The 21,175-nt window shown below is 48.9% G+C and overlaps 1 protein-coding gene across 2 annotated transcripts in view; it reads right to left on the bottom strand.

Annotated features, from left to right (window-relative positions):
* Positions 1-6,059: 6,059 nt before the first annotated feature.
* Positions 6,060-21,175, bottom strand: part of PI4KB (phosphatidylinositol 4-kinase beta) — a 34,219-nt gene continuing 19,103 nt past the window's right edge. For both annotated transcript variants that reach the window (XM_073608659.1, XM_073608661.1), the window contains 9 exons: positions 19,329-19,556; positions 18,323-18,550; positions 18,125-18,234; positions 17,867-17,971; positions 17,659-17,782; positions 16,479-16,744; positions 11,014-11,146; positions 9,955-10,075; positions 6,060-7,174 (listed from right to left, as the gene is read on the bottom strand). In XM_073608659.1, the coding sequence (XP_073464760.1) occupies positions 6,993-7,174; positions 9,955-10,075; positions 11,014-11,146; positions 16,479-16,744; positions 17,659-17,782; positions 17,867-17,971; positions 18,125-18,234; positions 18,323-18,550; positions 19,329-19,556 (1,497 nt within the window). In that variant the 3' untranslated portion in view covers positions 6,060-6,992. The remainder of the gene's footprint in view (positions 7,175-9,954; positions 10,076-11,013; positions 11,147-16,478; positions 16,745-17,658; positions 17,783-17,866; positions 17,972-18,124; positions 18,235-18,322; positions 18,551-19,328; positions 19,557-21,175) is intronic.

The raw sequence follows: 21,175 nt of genomic DNA, 5'->3' as shown, positions 1-21,175 counted from the left end.
GGACACAAAAGGTACTGCACCCCCCAGGCACGCCACTGCTATGGCAGGATTGTATTAAAGGGAACCTGCACCGTCACATTCCGGAAAATGCTCATCGCCTGGCTGTCATACCAACCCACTGGCTTCGGACAGATCTGGAGGTTGGATTTTGGTCCGATTTCATTGGCTGCCTGTCCTGATTTAATGATCCTCCAAGGATTGGTTCCCACCTACAGGAGTGACCGATCGCCGCTGCACGCCGGGCAGACCATTCGCCCGGGTCCCTTTTTTTGTAGTGCGAATCGGTGCAGATTGGCGCGTATTTGAATTTTTTTTTTTCGGTTCCGTAGAAATTCATGGAAATGCTCGATTTGCACGTTTTTGAGGGTTTTTCTAATCAAATCAAAATAAATATTACTACTTTATAAATAAATAACAAATGAATAACATAAATGATAATAGTAATCATAAAAAAAAAATACATAAATTAACCTGAACTCCTAACCTAATATTAACCCCTAATCCTAACCCTCACCTCAGAAAACAAATAAATAAACAATAATAAGTAAATAAAAAAAAGATTTAATTAATTAACCTCTAATCATAACCTTTAACCCCTTATAAAAAAAAGTAAAAAAAATGAACAAATAAATAATAAATGACATAAATAATAGTAATAAAAAAATAAATAATAATAAAAAATAAATACATAAATGAACCCTAACCCTAATATTAAATCCCTGATAATAACTCTTAACCCTAATCTTAATATTGACCCTTAATCCGAACCCTAACATAACAAAATAAATAAATAATAATAAGTAAATAAATAAATTAACCAATAACCATAACCTTTAATCCCTTATAAAAAAGTAAAAAAAATAAAAATAATAATAATAATAAATAAAACCCCTAACCATAACCTTTAACCCCTGTTAAAAAAAAAGGTTAAAAAAAATAAAAAATATTTATTAATAAATACATTACAAGACATTACAAAAAAAATTGTAGTAATAAATAAATAATAATTAAAATAAATGCATAAATCAACCCTAACATTAACCCCTAATCCTAACCCTAATCCCTAACCTAAGAAAATAAATACCTTAATAATAATAAGTAAATTAATACAATAAATAAATAAATAAATAAATAAACCCCTAACCATAACCTTAAACTCCTTACAAAAAGTAAGAAAATTAATAAATAAATGATAACAAATAAATATTTAAACCCCTAACCATAACCTTTAACCCCTTACAAAAAAAAAGGTTAAAAAATTAAATAATTTATTAATAAATACATTACAAAAAAAAATTTGTAATAATAAATAATAAAAAAAATAAATACATAAATTAACCCTCTAGATTGTAAGCTCTAACGAGCAGGGCTTTCTGATCCCTCCTGTATTGAATTGTATTGTAATTGTACTGTCTTCCCCGATGTTGTAAAGTGCTGCGCAAACTGTTGGTGCTATATAAATCCTGTATAATAATAATAATAATATTAACCCCTAATCCTAACCCTAACCTAACAAAATAAATAAAATAAATAAAATAAATAAATAAATAAACCCCTAACCATAACCTTGAACTCCTTACAAAAAATAAGAAAATTAATAAATAAATGTTAATAATAAATATATAAAATTAACCCCTAACCATAACCTTTACCCCTTACAAAAAAAGTAAACAAATTCATAAATAATAACAATAAATAAATAAATTAACCCCTAACCATAACCTTGGACTCCTTACAAAAAGTAAGAAAACGAATAAATAAATGATAATAATAAATAAATATATAAAATTAATCCCTAACCATAACCTTTAACCCCTTACAAAAACAGTAAACAAATTCATCAATAATAACAATAAATAAATAAATAAATAAACTCCTAACCATAACCTTGAACTCCTTACAAAAAGTAAAAAAAAAAGAATAAATAAATGATAATAATAAATAAATAAATATATAAAATTAACCCCTAACCATAACCTTTAACCCCTTACAAAAAGAGTAAAACTAATTCATAAACAATAATATTAATAATAACCCCTTCCAAAAAAAGGTAAAAATAAATAAATGAACCCCTCACCATAACCTTTAACCTCTTACAAAAAAAAGTAAAAAAAAAAGTATTAAATAAATAACTAATAAATAAATAAAAGTGAATGAAAAGCTAAAAAGCAAAGCCACAAAAGATGGAAAAGTTGATATTTTTCTCTATTGACTAATAAAAAAAAAGCTTCAAAAATGCTCAGAAAGAAAACCCTAAAAAAACACCAGAAAAAACTTTGAAAAATGCGGTCCGGTGTGAATGCAGCCTTGTGGTTAATGGCCCCCCCCGCGCATCTGCAAACGCGAGCGCCATGCAATTCCGAGAGATTCTTTTCCCGGGGGTGTGAGCCACGCCTCCATTTCAATGGGCCGTCCCACCAGTTAGAAATGCAGAAAAGAAGCCCCTGACCCTGGTCCAAAAATGTGTGCCTCTCCGAAACGCGTTGTGCCATTTGGCGCTTGCAGATGTAGGGGGGGGGTGGCGCCATTAACGATTAATGACAACAGGCAACCTATGAAAAATGCAGCCTGCCTGGGAACGCCCACCCCTCCAGACTGACACCCGCCCACCAAGGCTGTCTGATATGTGCATAACTCCTCCCACTGCTTGCATCAGCACTGAGGGCTCTTGAGAGGAGGACTGAGATTTTTTTGCCGGCCCCTCCCCCCAGCGTTGCATAGAGAAGCACAGAGACCCGGTGATGACATCACAGTGTATAAAATAAATTTGTGGAAACTGGGGAATCAAATGTCATTATTATGATGATGAGGGGGGCGGGGCCAGGAATTGCTCCCACTGTAATAGATAGGGAGATTGCTGAAAATGCCGGGTGCCTGGCCGTCTCCGGATCAGCACTGACCTCAAGCCACACCTCCCAACTTTTTGAGATGGGATTGAGGGACACCTATCAGCAAAAGTATGCAGGCACAGGACACGCCCCTGCCACGCCCCCATTAAAGTAGAATTGCACAGAAAATTGATTAGTTAAACCCACAAGGGCTCCTTTACCAGCCAATATTCCTTTATATCCCTTTATATTCCTTTATATTCCTTTATATTTCTTTATATTCCTTTATATCGACTTCTCAAATTTACAAATGTAGCAATTTAAAGATCAGATGAAAAGTTTGGCTCCAGGAAACACTTTTTGATAGATAAATAGAACATTTTATATACAACTTTACAGATCAGACTGACATGAGGGACAAAGAGGGACAGAGGGAGCCGCACATCTTCTGTACAGCCGGTCATGTGATCCACATCCAGAAGATTCCATTTACTTCTTCAGGATTACAACTTCCTGTCTCCTCGCTGCTCATTGGCTTATAAAGAGACAAATCTGATCCGTTCCCCCCCAACAGAGGAGGAGGAATAGTGCCCCATCATTGGTGTCAGGAAAATAATAGACACCAATGGGGCAGTATTCCACCCACTGACACCAGTGATGGGGCACTATTCCACCCACTGACACCAATGATGGGGCACTATTCCTCCCACTGACACCAATGATGGGGCACTATTCCTCCCACTGACACCAATGATGGGACACTATTCCACCCACTGACACCAATGATGGGACACTATTCCACCCACTGACACCAATGATGGGACACTATTCCTCCCACTGATACCAATGATGGGACACTATTCCACCCACTGACACCAATGATGGGGCACTATTCCTCCCACTGATACCAATGATGGGGCACTATTCCTCCCACTGACACCAATGATGGGACACTATTCCTCCCACTGATGGGACACTATTCCACCCACTGACACCAATGATGGGACACTATTCCACCCACTGACACCAATGATGGGACACTATTCCTCCCACTGATACCAATGATGGGACACTATTCCTCCCACTGACACCAATGATGGGACACTATTCCTCCCACTGATACCAATGATGGGGCACTATTCCAGCAGAGAAACAGCCCCAAAGCCTAATGTTTCCACCTCCATGTGTGACTGTAGGGATGATGTGTGACTGTAGGGATGGGGTGTGACTGTAGGGATGGGGTGTGACTGTAGGGATAGGGTGTGACTGTAGGGATGGAGTTCTTAGGGTCATAGTCAGCATTTTCCTTCCTCTACACACGGCGTGTCCTCCTCAGGAAGACACATGTAGAGGAACATCTGAAGTCTACCAATGAACATCTAAATGATTCAGAGAAGGATTAGGAGAAAGTTCTGTGGTCAGATGAGACCAAAATTCAGCTCTTTGGCATCAACTCGACTCGCTGTGTCTTAGTCCGGAGGGTTCAATATTGAGTTGGCTCCGCCCTTTGCAGCTATAACAGCTTCAACTCTTCTGGGAAGGCCGTCCACAAGGTTTGGGAGGGTGTCTATGGGAATGTTTGATCATTCTTCCAGAAGAGTGAGGTCAGGCACTGATGTTGGACGAGAAGGCCTGGCTCGCAGTCTCCACTCTAATTCATCCCAAAAGGTGTTCTATCAGGTTGAGGTCAGGAATCTGTGCAGGCCAGTCAAGTTCCTCCACCCCAAAACTCGCTCATCCATGTCTTTATGGACCTTGCTTTGTACACTGATGAGCAGTCATGTTAGAACAGGAAGGGGCCATCCCCAAATTGTTCCCACAAAGATGGGACCATGAAATTGTCCAAAATGTCTTGATATGCTGACGCCTTAAGAGTTCCCTTAACTGGAACTAAGGGGCCAAGCCCAACCCCTGAAAAACAACCACCGACATCATAATCCTCCACCCCCCCTCCACCAAATGATATGGACCAGTGCAGAAAGCAAGGTCCATAAAGGCATGGATGAGCAAGTTTGGGCTGGAGGAACTTGGCTTGGCCCTTAGTTTCAATGAAGGGAACTCTCAAGGTGTCACCATACCAAGACCCAATAGCTTGTTCTTCAAAGACATGGAAGAGCGAGTTTGAGGTGGAGGAACTTAGTTCCCTTCATTGGAACTAAGCGGCCGAGCCAAGTTCCTCCACCCCAAAACTCGCTCATCCATGTCTTTATGGAACTTGCTTCGTGCACTGGTGGGCAGTCATGTTGGAACAGGAAGGGGCCGTCCCCAAACTGTTCCCACAAAGCTAGGGGCATGAAATTGTCAAAAACGTCTTGGTATGCTGATGCCTTAAGAGTTCCCTTCACTGGAACTAAGGGGTCAAGCCCAACCCTTGAAAAACGACCCCACACCATAATCCTCCCTCCACCAAATGATATGGATTTGGGGTCTTGGTATGGTGACACCTTAAGAGTTCCCTTCATTGGAACTAAGGGGCCAAGCCAAGTTCCTCCACCCCAAACTCACTTATCCATGTCCTTATGGACCTTGCTTTGTGCACTGGTGCGCAGTCATGTTGGAACAGGAAGGGGCCATCCCCAAATTGTTCCCACAATGTTGGGAGCATGAAATTGTCCAAAATGTCTTGGTATGCTGACGCCTTAGGAGTTCCCTTCACTGGAACTAAGGGGCCAAGCCCAACCCCTGAGGAACACCACCCCACACCATAATCCCCCCTGCGAGAAGATCTGTAAAGAAAAGTGGACCAAAATCCCTCCTGAGATGTGTGCAAAACCTGATCACCACCTACAAGAAACGTCTGACCTCTGTGATCACCAACAAGGGTTTCTCCACCAACTACTAAGTCATGTTGGACTTGAGTCTTTTTTTCAACCTCACCTACTATGTAACTATGTTTTTGCCTGAGGATCAAATACTTATTTTACTCACTGAAGGGCAACTCCATTTATAACATCTGTATTGTGTGTTTTTTCTTTATTTTTGGTTGATATTCTGTCTCTATCATATAAAATACACCTATGATAAAAATTATAGACCCTTCATTTCTATGTAAGTGGGCAAAACTTACACAATCTGCAGGGGAGACGATCAGTATTTTCCCCTCTGTATGTACTTTGTGTTCATGCCTCTCTATACTATTACCGATGTTCCCTGACAGAACTACGCGTTTCAGGTTTATTCTTTCACTCAGTAAATGACGAAATAAACAGAACAAAGACGAGGTCGGAGAACTTGCTGGATTATCTTATTTTAATACAAAGTAAACATTAAAGCATTCAAGATGTATCTGCTTCTTTAAAAAGACCCCTCCCACCCCTAAATAAAGACACCCCTCCCACCCCAACAAGCCACGCCTCCACCCTGAACCGGGTGGGGGGGGAGGGGGGGAAAAGAGTCCCGTCTGCAGCCTGACGCGGCCTGCTTACCACATCCCGTGTGATCCGTATCGCCACGGAACGGTCAAAGTGCCTTTTTTCTGCGCACACAAATAGAACGCTACAGAGGATGGCGGACAGATTCCGAGACAGAAGAAGAAGCAAAGTTTTCCCCAATAAAACCATTTAAATAAAAATCGGGAAAATAAATTTATAGACAACAAAAAAAAGTTGAACTTGATGGTTGAGGGGATCCGCTTAACCCTCGCTGTGCCGGGAAGTGCTGCTCGTTCCTGATTGGGGGAAGGGATTAATAAAAACGACGAGATTATACAAAATGTATATGAGAACAGAGCGAGGATGATTTTATACTGCGGACAGAAGGGGGTGTCACAGTAAGAGGTAATGCTCAGAGAAGGGGGGGGTGGGGGAGAAGGGTTGTAAACTTGCGCGGGGGGGGGAATTATCGCCATCCTGCCCCGTCTCCATGGTAAGGTAAGGGGGCGTCGGTCCTGATTTGAGGTGTGTGCTGTAGTCACATGATTGCGCAGGGGGAGGGGTTTGGCGGACTTGTCTGAACACTGTCGATTTCGGAGAGAATACTGAGAGAGACGGGAAGGCGGCTGCATAGTGGTCTGTGAGATGCCAGCGGAGGGGCGGAGCCGCCGTCACAGCGTGATCCAGTTCTGAGGCGGGGCAGGTGAGGTTGCTCCTCCCCCACTACGGCTCTGTTATAAAAGTCAGGAGTCCTGGAGCGGGGGAGGGGTGTGCCGTGCTCCTCCCCTCCTCTTCACATGATACCATTGGTCAGGTACTGGAAACCATCGTAGAGTTTGGTGGTTATGGACCTCATGCTGCCGTCCACCATCTGCTCCACCAACAGCTGCAGCTGCTCCTCCGTCATGTTCATGTGGAAGCGTTCCTTCAGGTTCCGGATGGTGCTGGAGCCATGGAAACAGGGAAGATGAGAGCCTGGGGGAGGGGGAGAGAGAAAAAAAAGATGAGATGGGGAGGGAGGGGGCGAGGCAGACCGGGGAGGGAGCGAGGGAGACCGGGGAGGAGGCGAGGGAGACCGGGGAGGAAGCGAGGGAGACCGGGGAGGAGGCGAGGGAGACCGGCGAGGGAGACCGGGGAGACCGGCGAGGGAGACCGGGGAGACCGGCGAGGGAGACCGGGGAGACCGGCGAGGGAGACCGGGGAGACCGGCGAGGGAGACCGGGGAGGGGGCGAGGGAGACCGGGGAGGGGGCGAGGGAGACCGGGGAGGAGGCGAGGGAGACCGGCGAGGGAGACCGGGGAGACCGGCGAGGGAGACCGGGGAGACCGGCGAGGGAGACCGGGGAGACCGGCGAGGGAGACCGGGGAGGGGGCGAGGGAGACCGGGGAGGGGGCGAGGGAGACCGGGGAGGGGGCGAGGGAGACCGGGGAGGGGGCGAGGGAGACCGGGGAGGGGGCGAGGGAGACCGGGGAGGGGGCGAGGGAGACCGGGGAGGGGGCGAGGCAGACCGGGCAGGGGGCGAGGGAGACCGGGCAGGGGGCGAGGCAGACCGGGCAGGGGGCGAGGCAGACCGGGCAGGGAGCGAGGCAGACCGGGCAGGGAGCGAGGCAGACCGGGCAGGGAGCGAGGCAGACCGGGCAGGGAGCGAGGCAGACCGGGCAGGGAGCGAGGCAGACCGGGCAGGGAGCGAGGCAGACCGGGCAGGGAGCGAGGCAGACCGGGCAGGGAGCGAGGCAGACCGGGCAGGGAGCGAGGCAGACCGGGCAGGGAGCGAGGCAGACCGGGCAGGGAGCGAGGCAGACCGGGCAGGGAGCGAGGCAGACCGGGCAGGGAGCGAGGCAGACCGGGCAGGGAGCGAGGCAGACCGGGCAGGGAGCGAGGCAGACCGGGCAGGGAGCGAGGCAGACCGGGCAGGGAGCGAGGCAGACCGGGCAGGGAGCGAGGCAGACCGGGCAGGGAGCGAGGCAGACCGGGCAGGGAGCGAGGCAGACCGGGCAGGGAGCGAGGCAGACCGGGCAGGGAGCGAGGCAGACCGGGCAGGGAGCGAGGCAGACCGGGCAGGGAGCGAGGCAGACCGGGCAGGGAGCGAGGCAGACCGGGCAGGGAGCGAGGCAGACCGGGCAGGGAGCGAGGCAGACCGGGCAGGGAGCGAGGCAGACCGGGCAGGGAGCGAGGCAGACCGGGCAGGGAGCGAGGCAGACCGGGCAGGGAGCGAGGCAGACCGGGCAGGGAGCGAGGCAGACCGGGCAGGGAGCGAGGCAGACCGGGCAGGGAGCGAGGCAGACCGGGCAGGGAGCGAGGCAGACCGGGCAGGGAGCGAGGCAGACCGGGCAGGGAGCGAGGCAGACCGGGCAGGGAGCGAGGCAGACCGGGCAGGGAGCGAGGCAGACCGGGCAGGGAGCGAGGCAGACCGGGCAGGGAGCGAGGCAGACCGGGCAGGGAGCGAGGCAGACCGGGCAGGGAGCGAGGCAGACCGGGCAGGGAGCGAGGCAGACCGGGCAGGGAGCGAGGCAGACCGGGCAGGGAGCGAGGCAGACCGGGCAGGGAGCGAGGCAGACCGGGCAGGGAGCGAGGCAGACCGGGCAGGGAGCGAGGCAGACCGGGCAGGGAGCGAGGCAGACCGGGCAGGGAGCGAGGCAGACCGGGCAGGGAGCGAGGCAGACCGGGCAGGGAGCGAGGCAGACCGGGCAGGGAGCGAGGCAGACCGGGCAGGGAGCGAGGCAGACCGGGCAGGGAGCGAGGCAGACCGGGCAGGGAGCGAGGCAGACCGGGCAGGGAGCGAGGCAGACCGGGCAGGGAGCGAGGCAGACCGGGCAGGGAGCGAGGCAGACCGGGCAGGGAGCGAGGCAGACCGGGCAGGGAGCGAGGCAGACCGGGCAGGGAGCGAGGCAGACCGGGCAGGGAGCGAGGCAGACCGGGCAGGGAGCGAGGCAGACCGGGCAGGGAGCGAGGCAGACCGGGCAGGGAGCGAGGCAGACCGGGCAGGGAGCGAGGCAGACCGGGCAGGGAGCGAGGCAGACCGGGCAGGGAGCGAGGCAGACCGGGCAGGGAGCGAGGCAGACCGGGCAGGGAGCGAGGCAGACCGGGCAGGGAGCGAGGCAGACCGGGCAGGGAGCGAGGCAGACCGGGCAGGGAGCGAGGCAGACCGGGCAGGGAGCGAGGCAGACCGGGCAGGGAGCGAGGCAGACCGGGCAGGGAGCGAGGCAGACCGGGCAGGGAGCGAGGCAGACCGGGCAGGGAGCGAGGCAGACCGGGCAGGGAGCGAGGCAGACCGGGCAGGGAGCGAGGCAGACCGGGCAGGGAGCGAGGCAGACCGGGCAGGGAGCGGGGCAGACCGGGCAGGGAGCGGGGCAGACCGGGCAGGGAGCGGGGCAGACCGGGCAGGGAGCGAGGCAGACCGGGCAGGGAGCGAGGCAGACCGGGCAGGGAGCGAGGCAGACCGGGCAGGGAGCGAGGCAGACCGGGCAGGGAGCGAGGCAGACCGGGCAGGGAGCGAGGCAGACCGGGCAGGGAGCGAGGCAGACCGGGCAGGGAGCGAGGCAGACCGGGCAGGGAGCGAGGCAGACCGGGCAGGGAGCGAGGCAGACCGGGCAGGGAGCGAGGCAGACCGGGCAGGGAGCGAGGCAGACCGGGCAGGGAGCGAGGCAGACCGGGCAGGGAGCGAGGCAGACCGGGGAGGGAGCGAGGCAGACCGGGAAGGAAAGAAGGAGGGGGAGGGAGGAAGGAGAGGAACATGCACACAGCGACTGGCTTACCTTGCTGCATTATCTCCACAATCTGCACCACGCGATCCATGTGTTTGCGGGCAGCGATCAGCCCCTGCAGCATCAGCATCTTGTAGTAATTGAACATGTCTCCATTCAGTCCCCCCATCACCTGGAGGACAGACAAGGCTGGTCAATCAGCGCAACATGCGGGAGGAACTGGTGACGGCACTCCCTTCACACCTTCTGTAATATACAGCACCCCCTACAGGAGAACAGGCTACTGTACTCCCTTCACACCTTCTATAATGTACAGCACCCCCTACAGGAGAACAGGCTACTGTACTCCCTTCACACCTTCTATAATGTACAGCACCCCCTACAGGAGAACAGGCTATGCTCAATGTAATATTTGTGGAATGTATCTCTATGGAATTTGATTCTGAAAACATGAAACATCACAAGACTATTTCCCGGAGGTTCCACTGCACAGACGGGGTGGGGGGAGGAGGCTGGAAGAAGATGTTAAGATTTGGATATAATAAAGTCTAAAGACAATAAAGATGCAGTTTCACAAAACCGAGAGACAGTTGTTTACAGAAGAGAGAAGAACAATAGGGGTGAAATTCAGCGATTCCTCTCACCCAACCCGTCTGTCTACATTCCTCTGAGCGGAAGAACGTCAGCGCTATGATGGAGACATACGTAATCCTGCCACCATGTTGGCTGATGGGGACAAGAGTCTCCTACTACTCAGATGGTGGTGGGTGGGCAGGGCCGAGGGCAGCAGTGAAGCCCAGATGGAGTATTTCCTAATCGGTGAAGCTCCGCCCCTCATCTAGATGGCGGTGGAATCCCCCCCCCATTAAGGACTCCCTACCAATCACATTGCCTACACCCCCCGTTGACTTGTATTTGTTGACTGCATGTTTCCGCGATCATCTGCCAATAAAAGTCAAGTGTGGTCGGTGACCAGCAGCAAAATCGCCAAGAAATCGGCGAGGATTCACCCCCAAGAAGCTGACGGATCAACGACCACCAGACTGAACGGACAGACAATGCCCCTCCCCCATTCTCAGATGGCCCCTCCGGGTTACGACTTGCACTTACGTCCACAAACTCCAACGTCAATTTGAAGGCCGAGGTCTCGAAGCCCAGATTCCTGGGGGAGCTGGACAGGATGAAGCCGAAATCGATGTGGATGATGTGACCCTCGGCGTCCAGCAAGATGTTCCCGTTGTGCCTGGAGGGAAAGCACATTGGTCGTTATGGATCTCCCACGTGTCACCATGGCAACCGAGAACAATACCACCCCCCCCCACGAGAGACAACAGCTTTCTGGGGTGTGACTCTGACCCAAGGCAGGATTCTAAAAGTTAAGAGGCGTGGCTAGGTGTCGAAGAAAAAAAGGGGGGAAAAAACTGCGCTATATAAGAAAAATGTGACGTGAATCAATAAAATAACAATACGACACCCATATGTCACTGGAAAGATTAAGAAACAAAAAGAATCGCGCTAGAAGGTAACAAAATGTGCATAAATATAAAATAGTGACAGACTTGAGTGGGCACAATTATATACAAACACAGAACAACAGTATAAACAAAAAATAAATCCCTCGTGCAATCTTGAAAGTCCAGAGGGTGAAACTAAAAAAAAACAATAAGGACGGTGGCACTAAACCACCAGTTTAAATGAAACTCCAAGTGATTGGCAAATATTCATCCGTGAGAGAGGCAGTCCACCACCAAGAATGGAAGGGGTCACTCCTTACCGCAAGGCCACCATCCCCCACTACAGAGGATCACACCTCGCAAGCACAGCTGAAACTGGCAACCGGAACCCGCATCGGTATCCACTACAGGGTCATCACAACATCAGCGGTAAAGGACCAACTCGTGGAAGGGGCGTACCATAAAATAAAATGGAACTTGCATAGTGTAAAACCATAAAAAGACTTTATTCAGAAACTCATAAATTCACACTTACAGTGTCATCCAGAAAAAAAAAGAGCCTTAGGTCCGGTCCGTTGGCCGTGTGGACTCGGACAAACCCGTCCTACTGGAAATGGAGCACAGATTGGAGGTGACGTCAGCGCGTTGTCTAGCTCCGCCATACGCGTTTCGTGACAACATCACGTCTTCCAGGGGCACAGGCGGCGCACCACGTCACCCCCCTAAATAGTGTAGAACCTAACCAAGCCTCGTTTTGAGCCCCGGTCTATCTATAGATCGGCAGATACCACACAGTGGACCGCACATCCAGGATACACATCTTAAATATGAACTACTGGTAGTGGAGCCATAAAATGACCGCAACACAGATTATTCTGCATGCGGAAATCCTTCTTCTAAAAAAAACTTTTAAATGTAAATCTGTTAAGAATGTTAAAATATATAAAATAAAATAAAAGGGTAAGCCGGAATAATATTGGCATGTTGCGAATAGCCACAGCACGAACATTCTCGGTCATCAATTTAATGTTACAACCATGAATGCGGCTTGAAAAGATGCCGTTTAAACCCGCTACTATAATAGAAAAATAATGTAGTATCATTCCCATTATTCCAAATTATTATGTCAAAATTCAGGTTTAAAAAGGGATTAAGCGTACCATTAAAAAGGGCCTTTATCAGAATCCCAATGTGATCTACTAACCCCCAACTAGTAAACAAAAATCTTTTCTAAAAATTAATTGAAACCATCTTTTTTTATAATCTGAATACCGGAAATGGAATCAATCTCATATAGGGGGTCACTCCTAAGGTGTCACTACTTCAGAAAATGAACAGTGACATCTAGTGGATGGTTGTAAAATTGCAACCTAAACCAATTAATTTGAATGTGGCTAAAGAAACAGGGTAAAAACAAGGAAAAAAGGAGGAAGAAATTTAAGAAAAAAAACGGGGAAACCTTAGATAGAATGATCAAAATAGACAGAGGCTCAGTGAGAACAACACCCGCATAGGACTCAGAAATTCCTGGTGAATGATATTAATTTCTGATAACAAAACAACATCTAACACCAAAGTGGGTGGTAAATGATCACATAACAAATCAATACATCCTTTTTTTTAAAGATTGTGTACTGGACAAGTTAGTGCAAAACCTCCCTGTGGATTAAAGATTGTCTAATATTTAGGAGTTGTTTATAAATGCTTTAACATCTGTATCCACATTTAGCCCAAAAGGGACATATGTTCTTAATCTATGTATCCAAGACATTTCGCACTTAGAAATCTCCCTGACCATCGAACTCCCTCTCCAGTGGGGTCTGTACTTGTCAATCCCCCACATAGCGGGTATTGGAGGGGTCTCTACTGTGCACTTCATCGTAATGTCTTGACACCGGGTGCTTGTCAAAACCTCTTCTAATGTGGTTTATGTGTTCGGTCAATCTGACCTTGAGAGCCCTTCTGGTCCTCCCCACATATTGTAATCCGCAGGGGCATTGTATAAGGTAAACAACCCCCTCGGATGAGCACGTTATAAAAGGCTTCACCTCAAACTCGCGAGGTACTGGTGGAAATGAACTGGCAAATTTTTCTATCCCTACATCTATATAGGGAGCAGACTTGGCAGTTCTTACACCTATGATACCCCGTAAGGTTATGAAAAAGGCATCTATTGATGTTGGGTGGATCCTGAACTGTGGGAGCAACTCTGTTGCCCAAGGTGGATACTACTTTAAACACAATATGGGGACTCCTAGGTAGAACTGTGTTAAGGACTGGGTCAGTGGTCAGTATATGCCAATGCTTTCTGACTAAATCTTCAACCTTGCGATACTGTGTGGAAAACGTTGCAATAAATGGTAAACAAAGATCATTATTATCAGCCTGTCGTTGGCCTGATTCCAAGAGCGATGACCTATCTCTACCTCGTATTGTCTCCAATGACCTAGACAATGCATCCGGATCGTACCCTTTTTCCATGAACCTCCTGGTTAGAACAGCTGCCCGATTGTCAAAGGTCTCAACCTCAGTGCAATTACGCCGAAGGCGTGCATACTGTCCAAAAGGAACCGCTTTCAACCAGGGTTCATAGTGGCAACTGTCTAAGGGGATATACGAATTCTTATCAGTTGCCTTAAAATAAGTAGAGGTCACTGGTCTATTGTCTTGGACCCTAATCTTAAGATCAAGGAAATGAATTTCCACAACACTCCCTTCAAAATTCAATTTGATGCCCCTATCATTATCATTAAGGAAAGACATGAAGCGTGAAAGTTCAGCCTCACTGCCATCCCATAGGAGGAGGATGTCGTCAATGTATCTGGCCCACAAGACCACCTGTGGTCTGTCCTGGGCCTTGACGACGTCCTCCTCCCACTTGGCCATAAATAAATTAGCCAGGCAGGGGGCATATTTAGCTCCCATGGCTACACCCCTATTCTGGTGAAAAAACTGGTGATCGAACCAGAAGTAGTTGTGGCCGGCGGCATAACTCAATAATTCCATAATGAAATTAATTTGAGATGGAACAAGACCAGAATCCCTAGCTAAATACATACCGACCGCCTCCAATCCCAAATTATGGGGTATGATAGTATAGAGTGAGGTCACGTCAGCCGTGACCAACCATAAACCTGGCTTGAAGGTAATTTGGGACAACATGTTGATGATTTGTTTAGTGTCTTTAACATATGAGGGAACATTCTGGACTAGAGGTTGTAAGAAGTGGTCTATATACTTGCCCACCCGGGACGTGATCGGGTCAATACCACTGATCGGGCGCCCCAGGGGGGCAAGTTAAGCTTTTGTGGATTTTTGGGAGGTAATAAAATTACCGGAGTGCGAGGAGCACTTGGTATTAAGAACAGCTTTTCTTTTTTGTCCAGAATCCCATCACGGAAACCCTTATCCACAATAGCCTCAAGCTCTTTTTTGTACTTGACCACAGGATCCCTATTGAGGGGAGTATATGTATCCAAGTCATCCACGATACGGTGCATCTCTTTCAAATAGTCGCTCCGATCTAGGATGACTATCCCCCCCCCCCCACCCTTGTCTGCGGGGCGGATAACCAAGGATTTGTTGTTACACAGGGATTCTAAGCCCATTTCAAGATCCTTATGCATTTTAGCCTTTTTGACCTTTAATTGTTCTAAGTCCCTCAACATAACGTCTCTAAATACTTTAATGGAGGGAGCTAAGGAACCAGGGGGGTTAAACAGCGATTAATTGGTTTAGGTTGCAATTTTACAACCATCCACTAGATGTCACTGTTCATTTTCTGAAGTAGTGACACCTTAGGAGTGACCCCCTATATGAGATTGATTCCATTTCCGGTATTCAGATTATAAAAAAAGATGGTTTCAATTAATTTTTAGAAAAGATTTTTGTTTACTAGTTTATATATTTTAACATTCTTAACAGATTTACATTTAAAAGTTTTTTTAGAAGAAGGATTTCCGCATGCAGAATAATCTATGTGTTGCGGTCATTTTATGGCTCCACTACCAGTAGTTCATATTTGAGATGTGTATCCTGGATGTGCGGTCCACTGTGTGGTATCTGCCGATCTATAGATAGACCGGGGCTCAAAACGAGTATTGGTTAGGTTCTACACTATTTAGGGGGGTGACGTGGTGCGCCGCCTGTGCCCCTGGAAGACGTGATGTTGTCACGAAACGCGTAGGGCGGAGCTAAACGACGCGCTGACGTCACCTCCAATCTGTGCTCCATTTCCAGTAGGACGGGTTTGTCCGAGTCCACACGGCCAACGGACCGAACTTAAGGCCCTTTTTTTTCTGGATGACACTGTAAGTGTGAATTTATGAGTTTCTGAATAAAGTCTTTTATGGTTTTACACTATGCATGTTCCATTTTATTTTATGGTACGCCCCTTCCACGAGTTGGTCCTTTACCGCTGATGTTGTGATGACCCTGTAGTGGATACCGGTGCGGGTTCCGGTTGCCAGTTTCAGCTGTGCTTGCGAGGTGTAATCCTCTGTAGTGGGGGATGGTGGCCTTCCGGTAAGGAGTGACCCCTTCCATTCTTGGTGGTGGACTGCCTCTCTCACGGATGAATATTTGCCAATCACTTGGAGTTTCATTTAAACTGGTGGTTTAGTGCCACCGTCCTTATTGTTTTTTTAGTTTCAGCCTCTGAACTTTCAAGATTGCACGAGGGATTTATTTTTTGTTTATACTGTTGTTCTGTGTTTGTATATAATTCTTCCCACTCAAGTCTGTCACTATTTTATATTTATGCACATTTTGTTACCTTCTAGCGTGGCAAGGTCTCTGCCAGGACGAAAATGTAATAGACAACCTAAAATGCTCACCTTTCCTGAAGAAAATGCTGCTTCAGACCCCCACCCCAGTGATGGTCCCATTACGGAAAACCTAAGTCTGGCCATGTGATCTCTGCTCAATGGGGGGAGGGAATCGGAGTTTGGAAAAGCTGATCTTGCAACGTGGCGCCAAGGCCAACATACAGAGCAACACTGAAGGGGGCATTTTAGTCCCCCCCAGGCCTGTAACTACACCTCCTTCAATCACACCGGCCTGTCCTGGGCACCAAGTCCCGCCCCTTCCCCTCCCCCAGATAGGTCACCTCTGACCTCTCACCTGTCTTTGACTTGGAGAAGGTAGCAGACCAGGCAGTAGCCGGCACAGCTCTGTACAAAGTTGCGTTGTGCGGTCAGGAAGGCTTCGGTGGTGTAGCTGCCGTGTTCCTGGAGGAAATAATCCAGAAGAGAAAGCTGGGACTGCTTCTTCACCTGATGGATGGACACGGCATTGACCACCGGCTCAATCATACCGCTGTCCGCCGAGATCACCAGGATCTTGTATGGCCGGATCCACAGCGGAACGCGTTCCGTCTCCCATATCGACTGGGTGGAAAGAAAAGACGAAGATTAGTACTTGTCATTATTTCTGTTTTGGCCTCATCTTCTGAAATCACCACAACCGGGAGAGTACATGGAGCTATCATTCCCCTCCTCCATTACCACATCTCACCACCAGAGGGAGCAATCATTCCCCTCCTCCATTACCACATCTCTCCAGAGGGAGCAATCATTCCCCTCCTCCATTACCACATCTCTCCACCAGAGGGAGCAATCATTCCCCTCCTCCATTACCACATCTCTCCAGAGGGAGCAATCATTCCCCTCCTCCATTACCACATCTCTCCACCAGAGGGAGCAATCATTCCCCTCCTCCATTACCACATCTCTCCAGAGGGAGCAATCATTCCCCTCCTCCATTACCACATCTCTCCACCAGAGGGAGCAATCATTCCCCTCCTCCATTACCACATCTCTCCACCAGAGGGAGCAATCATTCCCCTCCTCCATTACCACATCTCATCAGAGGGAGCAATCATTCCCCTCCTCCATTACCACATCTCTCCACCAGAGGGAGCAATCATTCCCCTCTTCCATTACCACATCTCTCCACCAGAGGGAGCAATCATTCCCCTCCTCCATTACCACATCTCTCCACCAGAGGGAGCAATCATTCCCCTCCTCCATTACCACATCTCTCCACCAGAGGGAGCAATCATTCCCCTCCCTCCATTACCACATCTCTCCAGCAGAGGGAGCAATCATTCCCCTCCTCCATTACCACATCTCTCCACCAGAGGGAGCAATCATTCCCCTCCTCCATTACCACATCTCTCCACCAGAGGGAGCAATCATTCCCCTCCTCCATTACCACATCTCTCCAGAGGGAGCAATCATTCCCCTCCTCCATTACCACATCTCTCCACCAGAGGGAGCAATCATTCCCCTCCCCCCTTTACCTGCAGCTGTTTGAGGACCTGATAGGCCAGCAGCTCCTGTCTCAGGTCATCACCGCATTTCACGATGACGGAGAGCAGTCTCCAGTTGGGGAAGTGCCCATAGGGGGAGCCCTCACGGATCCTCCTGTAATACGGTAAGTCACATTAGATATATAGACGACAGTCTGGTGGTCATACAAGGAAAACTGGCCCCACCCACAACACGCACCGGACTTTCTCCTCCCAGGGCTCCTTCAGTGCTACAGCGGACGGGTCCTCGGGGTCTCTGCGGAAAGTGGTGGGGGTGTGCGCCAGCTGCTCTGACAGGCGCCGCCTGTAGGAGATACAGAGAATTTTTTACACCACCCATTTAAAAGGTGACCCCATAAATGTGAAAGGGTTCAGAAGTACTCTATAGGTCGAAGCGCTAAGGTTGGCTGAAGACATCCAACATTGGCCTCCAACCGTACAAGCTTGGTTGACTCACCGGATGTCGCCGGCAGCGATAAACACGGGTTCCTTGCTCTCCTGGCTGGTGATACTGTCTACGGAGAACTGGGAGATGTTATCGCAGCTATTGGTGTGGAATTCCGGGAGCTGGAGGACAAGAGAGAGAAGATCCCGGGGATGAGAACCCGCTACGGCCAAATCAGAAACATAACAAAAAAACAGGGAAGACACTCACCTCTACCTGCAGCTCGCCAATGTCGTCCACCGACCAGGCCTCCTCGTCGTTGTCGTAATTGGGCACCGTCGTGAAGCTGCTGGCTCTCTGCTCGTGGGTGATGCCGCACTCCGGAAGGTTCTCCACTGAGCGCGTGCTGCGGATTCGGTTCTCGGGAATGCGGGTTGGAACCATAGATGTCTCGAAGTTCTCGCACTCAAGAACCTCCACGTAGATCAAATATGGAGCCTACAAAGAGAACTTCTTAATGGTGATCGGCTCTGGGACCTCCTAGACCCAATTTGGAAAAAATCAAAGCATACAGGAGTTTGTGTCTCTGCCCCTCCCACAATGGTGAGATTCCCCCCTGTAGTTTGTGTCTCTGCCCCTCCCACAATGTGGAGATTTCCCCCCTGTAGTGTCTCTGCCCCTCCCACAATAGTGAGATTTCCCCTGCAGTAGTTTGTCTCTGTTCCCCCCACAATGGGGAGATTTCCTGCAGTAGTTTGTGTCTCTGCCACTCCCACAATTGTGAGATTCCCCCCAGTAGTTTGTGTCTCTGCCCCTCCCACAATGGAGAGATTCCCCCCAGTAGTTTGTGTCTCTGACCCTCCCACAATGGTGGGATTTCCCTGCAGTAGTTTGTGTCTCTGCCCCTCCCAGAATGGAGAGATTTCCTGCAGTAGTTTGTGTCTCTGCCCCTCCCACAATGGGGGGGATTTCCCTGTAGTAGTTTGTGTCTCTGCCCCTCCCACAATGGTGGGATTTCCTCCAGTAGTTTGTCTCTCTGCCCCTCCCACAATGATGAGATTTCCCCCTGTAGTTTGTGTCTCTGCCCTTCCCACAATGGGGAGATTTCCTGCAGTAGTTTGTGTCTCTGCCCCTCCCACAATGGGGAGATTTCCTGCAGTAGTTTGTGTCTCTGCCCCTCCCACAATGGGAATTTATCAGCTTACACTGACCCTGATTTTCATATTTGGTGAACTCTGATGTATCATACACATTAATGTCCTCCACCCCTCCGTACCTTGTCCTTGGAGTTCAGAACGACGGCCTGCGTGTGAGGGATTCTCACAACGTGGTGGTCGAAGCCGGCGGTGGGTAGCCAGACGCGGGCTGGCAGTTTGTGGTTAAGCAGGGAGAGTTCGGAGATGAGCCGGTGGGTCTTCTGCTCCTTGGTGGGCAGGGTGGCAAGCCTCTTCCCGATAGACATGAGAGACTTGATGAATTCCCGCTCCGGGGCCAGTCTGACAGGCTGCCGAGGGGGCAAAGGCAAAACGTTTTCAAAAAGCCCCCCAACTCAGGTCAGGACCCTTTCCATCTACAACACCCCCACCCAAAGCACTGGTCTGTAATATGAACTGTCTGTGTGACCCGATACTAAATAGGTATGGGTCACCACCTTCCCGAATAAGGCCCATTTTATTCACCCCGTCACAATTTACTATAATGTATTCCCACATAGGGGAGGCCGATCGTTCAGTACAAACTCATACCTGCAGAAGACCCTTGGCCTTCAGCTTCAAACTCCGAAAAACTGCACCCAATTTTATCTCATCACAAAAAAAAAAAAAAAAAAAAAAAAAAACCTTCCTTCTAGTAAAGAACTCTCTACTGGAGCTCGTCTAGTAAAGAACTCTCTACTGGAGCTCGTCTAGTAAAGAACTCTCTACTGGAGCTCGTCTAGTAAAGAACTCTCTACTAGAAGAGCTCCAGTAGAGAGTTCTCTACTAGAAGAGCTCCAGTAGAGAGTTCTTTACTAGAAGAGCTCCAGTAGAGAGTTCTTTACTAGAAGAGCTCCAGTAGAGAGTTCTTTACTAGAAGAGCTCCAGTAGAGAGTTCTTTACTAGAAGAGCTCCAGTAGAGAGTTCTTTACTAGAAGAGCTCCAGTAGAGAGTTCTTTACTAGAAGAGCTCCAGTAGAGAGTTCTTTACTAGAAGAGCTCCAGTAGAGAGTTCTTTACTAGAAGAGCTCCAGTAGAGAGTTCTTTACTAGAAGAGCTCCAGTAGAGAGTTCTTTACTAGAAGAGCTCCAGTAGAGAGTTCTTTACTAGAAGAGCTCCAGTAGAGAGTTCTTTACTAGAAGAGCTCCAGTAGAGAGTTCTTTACTAGAAGAGCTCCAGTAGAGAGTTCTTTACTAGAAGAGCTCCAGTAGAGAGTTCTTTACTAGAAGAGCTCCAGTAAAGAACTCTCTACTGGAGCTCTTCTAGTAACGAACCCCACCTTCCACCTTACTGTAAACAACCCCACCTTCCTGTAAAGGACTCCACCTTCCTGTAAGGACCCCACCTTCCTGTAAGGACCCCCCCTTCCACCTTACTGTAAGGACCCCCCCTTCCACCTTACTGTAAAGAACTCCACCTTCCACCTTACTGTAAAGAACTCCACCTTCCACCTTACTGTAAAGAACTCTTAACTATCACTTTTACTGTAATGGACCTCTTCTGATACCTTACTATATGGAAGTCTTTCTTCCACTCTTATGATAAAGAACCCCTTCCTATCGCTCTTACTGTAAATAACTCCTTTACTAAAGCTCTTACTGTAAAGAACCCTTCTTATACTGATGGACAGCTGATGACCCCTTTCCCCATAATGTACGTTGTACCAGTTATTGATCTGCACTGAGCGATCTCCTCCCCTATATATGCGGACATTTACCAAAATACACCGACACCTATCCACAACCCACCACAAGGGACAGAACAGGAGACACCACCCTTCACTCAGGACACACCAATCCAATCTAACCAATCACCCACCACCAACTACTGATCGACATCCCATTATCCAATCACACATTTGCAGTGAAACTTGGACAGAGCTGGGGAGGGTTACAGGGACTGTCTGGGTTCTACTACAGTTGTTCCCATTG

This window comes from Aquarana catesbeiana, linkage group LG13, assembly GCF_042186555.1.
Source record: "Aquarana catesbeiana isolate 2022-GZ linkage group LG13, ASM4218655v1, whole genome shotgun sequence".
In the NCBI taxonomy this organism is placed as follows: domain Eukaryota; kingdom Metazoa; phylum Chordata; class Amphibia; order Anura; family Ranidae; genus Aquarana; species Aquarana catesbeiana.
Note: the sequence above shows the minus strand (reverse complement) of the source record. Positions and strands in the feature narration are given on the sequence as shown.